The sequence below is a fragment of the Typopeltis vanoorti genome, chromosome 7, assembly GCF_054136105.1.
Source record: "Typopeltis vanoorti isolate ZY-2024b chromosome 7, IOZ_Tvanoo_1.0, whole genome shotgun sequence".
Lineage (NCBI taxonomy): Eukaryota > Metazoa > Arthropoda > Arachnida > Uropygi > Thelyphonidae > Typopeltis > Typopeltis vanoorti.
Window position 1 is genome coordinate 38,098,860 of NC_143555.1, and position 3,805 is coordinate 38,102,664.

At 36.1% G+C, this 3,805-nt stretch overlaps 1 protein-coding gene across 1 annotated transcript; it reads left to right on the top strand.

Moving 5' to 3' along the window:
* Window positions 1–345: 345 nt before the first annotated feature.
* On the top strand, window positions 346–3,442 carry LOC150104597 (uncharacterized). The gene is made up of 2 exons (XM_090395590.1): window positions 346–613; window positions 2,574–3,442. Exons 1-2 carry the CDS (start codon window positions 346–348, stop codon window positions 3,440–3,442), a joined length of 1,137 nt encoding a protein of 378 aa, XP_090251716.1.
* The last annotated feature ends 363 nt before the right edge of the window (window positions 3,443–3,805 follow it).

The following is a 3,805-nucleotide window of genomic DNA, read 5'->3' on the forward strand; positions in this document are numbered from 1 at the left end:
GAGAGAGTTAATACAGAACCTACAGGAAGCATGCAAAGGTTTCCCATGGATTGGAGAATAACAGTTAGTGACAAAAGAACAGAAAATCAACCTGAACCATATTTTACATTTAAAAAGCCAGACTAGAGAAGTCGGAATATATGTGTAAATGATTTAAAATTATTTAGAGTGATCATCAAATATCAAAATATTCTATTTCCATCCATGATTGATCCTTGTTTTGAGGTACCAATCAAACCGTTATGGTTCTAATTTTTCCTTTTTTTTATTACAGAAGAAGAATATTTCATCATCTCAAGGAAAATACAGTGGTTCTCTCCAAAGTATCAAATGCAATTTACATCGATGACTGTGGAATTGTGTGAATTTAAAACTTGTGATCCTAAAGAAGTAATAACACAACTGGAAGAAATATTTACCTGTTTGTTTGACTATGTTAGAGAAGAAGTTCCAGAATTTAATAAAATTCGTTTTGCCATGTTAAGTGACAGCTTAACGCACTCTGTTCATTTATCTCTAATGTCTGCAGATGATTTCTCTATAAAAGGTTTATTGCAAACGATAGAAAAGATAGCCCAATCAAATACGTCCTTCTTAAGTAACTTCACCCTAAGTAAATAGAAATAATTACAGTGTTTATTCCTGATGATAAAGGACGAATGAAAGGACCCTATAAGAGAGCTGAAATAGATCTTGAGGTATATTTTAGAAACACTCCGTTAGAAGGATATGGAATATAGAAGGACTATGCCTATCGATTACCATAGTAGTTGGTTCTAGTTATGCAGATAGGAGTTATATCTGCATAAAAAGGCATCCCTTTTGCAGAAAACACTTAAGAAGCTTATTGACTATCAATATTGCTTACAAAGACAGAAAGCAGACAGCTATCTAAGAAATCAAATGTCTGCAGGTGATGGTTCTAGAAATGCATTAATATTATTTTAAAGATTTTTAGACAGTGATTACCAAATTATTGTGTAATTGTGTAAAACTGCCGAAAGCAATTTTCAAATTATATACAGAGGTCCCCACGTGAGAGAAAAGAAAGTGAGTCTGTTATATACGCAACATCACTACAATGTTATCGTTTCCATCCCTGGATTTTTCTGTCGTAGACAATTTTGTCTGAGACGTCTCCATACCATTAACAAACGAGCATCCTCACACGTCGGCTCAGATATCTGCTAGAGGTGTTGGACCAAAGGATGTAAGAGTTCTATTAACATGGTGAAGTGGCTCGACTGTCGTTCATATTTTTATATAGGAACGTGTTTTGTAAATCGCAACGCTACAGTATGTGGTTTTCTAGAGAGATGTGAAGAATGTTCGACGAGAGGAAGACCATCAATACATGCAAGGTTCGATGTGCAGACTGCGGACGTTTACATGCAGACAAATGTTATGTTTTGACACCTGCATAAGAAAAACGTTCAAAAGAACGAAGACATTACAGACGTCTGTATTACGATTTTGAAAACATAATATCAGATGAACATAAGCCCATTCTATGCATAGTGAAATTTCAAGAGAAGCATGATGGTGAATTTTTTGAAAAAGTCTTTTTTGGAGAGACATGAGCATTTGATTTTATTTCTTGGTTGCTATGCAATTATCGGACCTTGTGACAGGCCTTTGTTTATTTGAAAACACGTGTTGTGTAGCTCATAATTCAGGTTCATACGATTCCTATCTAATTCTTCAAGAACAACATGCACAACAGTTGCAACCAAGATAGTAGGTGTAAAATGCTCGTTATGACAATTCCAGGACCTCAACTCAGATTTATGGACAGTTTGAATTTCCTAGGAACGAATCTACGAAACCTACCCAAAACCTTCGGTTTGGAAAACAGTGTGAGGAAAGGATATTATCCTTACTGGTTCGTTCGTCATGAAATTCTTGATTACATAGGACCGATTCCCGAAATTCCCGAAACGTCAGGAATTTGAGGAATGGTACACAAATGCAAAAGGGAACATATTTGATCTCAAACACGAACTCGTATCATACTGTCAAACCGACGTGAGTATCCTAAGAGAAAGTTGTGAAAATGTTCGTCAACTATTGCTACAAACAGTTCATTTGGACCTCTTTGAACACAGTTTCAGTTACCTCAATTTGCTTTTACAGTCTTCAAAACTTATTTCTTAAAACCAGGAACGCTAGGTGTGGTACCCCATCGAGGATGTAGATTCAAGGAAAACCAAAGTAGACTGGCTAGAAGTTAATTCCAGTATTACCAAAAAAAAATATGATGTGTCTTTACAGACGTGTGATTCACTGCAAGGAGAATTCAAAGTAAGTTGTTTTCGTATCGATGGCATTTCTCACGCTCAAAAAATAATTATCGAAGTTAATGGTTGTTTTTTTTCGAGCTCATCCAAAATGTTGTAATCCTAGAGTTATGCACCCCCTTTATAAAGATAACACGAACATGCAAATTTATGAAAAGACTTGATCGCTCATTTGCAATTAAACAAGCTCTTCCAGATTATAATTATCAAGAACTTTGGGAATGTGAGCTCCAAGAACTTAAGAAATGTGATCTGTTTTCCGTTCATTTTCCGAAGATGAAGACAGTTTTCCTACCGTTATTTCATCCAGTGATGCTTTGTACAGAGGAAGAACAGATGCAGCACGTTTATATTTCAAACCCACAGACGAAGAAAAAGTCATGTATGTCGATTTCAAATCTCTATATCCTTTTGTCAATAAAAAAATGAGGTATCCAAAGAAACATCCTCACATAATAACGGAGAACTTTTCTTATGAAATCGATCGTTATTTTGGAATCATACGGGCAAAAGTGCTTGCCCCTGGTAATCTATTTCACCCTGTACTCCCTTTAAGGACCCACGGCAAGCTTGTCTTTCCCCTGTGTCGAACTTGTGCTGAAAAGATGCAGAGTTCGATATGTGAACATACTGACAATTTGAGAGCAATCACTGGTGTTTGGACTTCTGTAGAACTTTACACAGCTATGAAATACGGATATCAATTGTTAAAGATTTACGAAATTTGGCATTACACAAAAACATTTGATGTAGGGGAATTAATTGGAGGTTACATCTATCGTTTTCTTGGCATGAAACAGGCAAATGGGTTTCCTTCGCACTTGCAGAACTCTGAAGATAAACAAAGATACTTGTCGGAATTCAGGAAACGTGAAAACATAAACATGTCTGTTGATGAGTGTCCAGGTTTAAGAGCTATAGGAAAGACCCTCTTAAACCAGCTGTGGGGAAAATTTTGTAAGTCAAGTGAACGCACAAACATGCAATTCGTTGACGATTATGAAACTCTCCTGCAATTGGTGACTGATACGTCTCGATCTGTCAAAGACATTCGGTTTGTGTCATCGGAAACATTATTGGTGTCTCATTGTTCTATATCAGAATGCATAAATTCTAATGTTAACGGGAACTGTGTGATAGGTTAATTTGTTACTTCATATGGAAGACTTTGTTTACTTGAACAACTCCAGAAATTGCGAAATCGTGTTCTTTATTTCGACAAAGATTCTATTCTTTTCACTGTAAAAGAAGGAGAATATATTCCTATTTTAGGCAACCATTTGGGTCAGTTAGTGGACGAAATCGATCCGAAAACTGGCTGAATAACGCATTTTGTGGCTGTGGCTCCTACAAATTATGCACTACGTTTACAAAACGGAAATGCCATAATGAAATCAAAAGTCTTTAGCCTGAGAGGACAAGCAGCCATTATCATTACTTTTGACTTCATGAAAACAGTTTTAGAAGAACAAAATACAGTTTCCATTCCTGTTAAAGACCAGATCGTC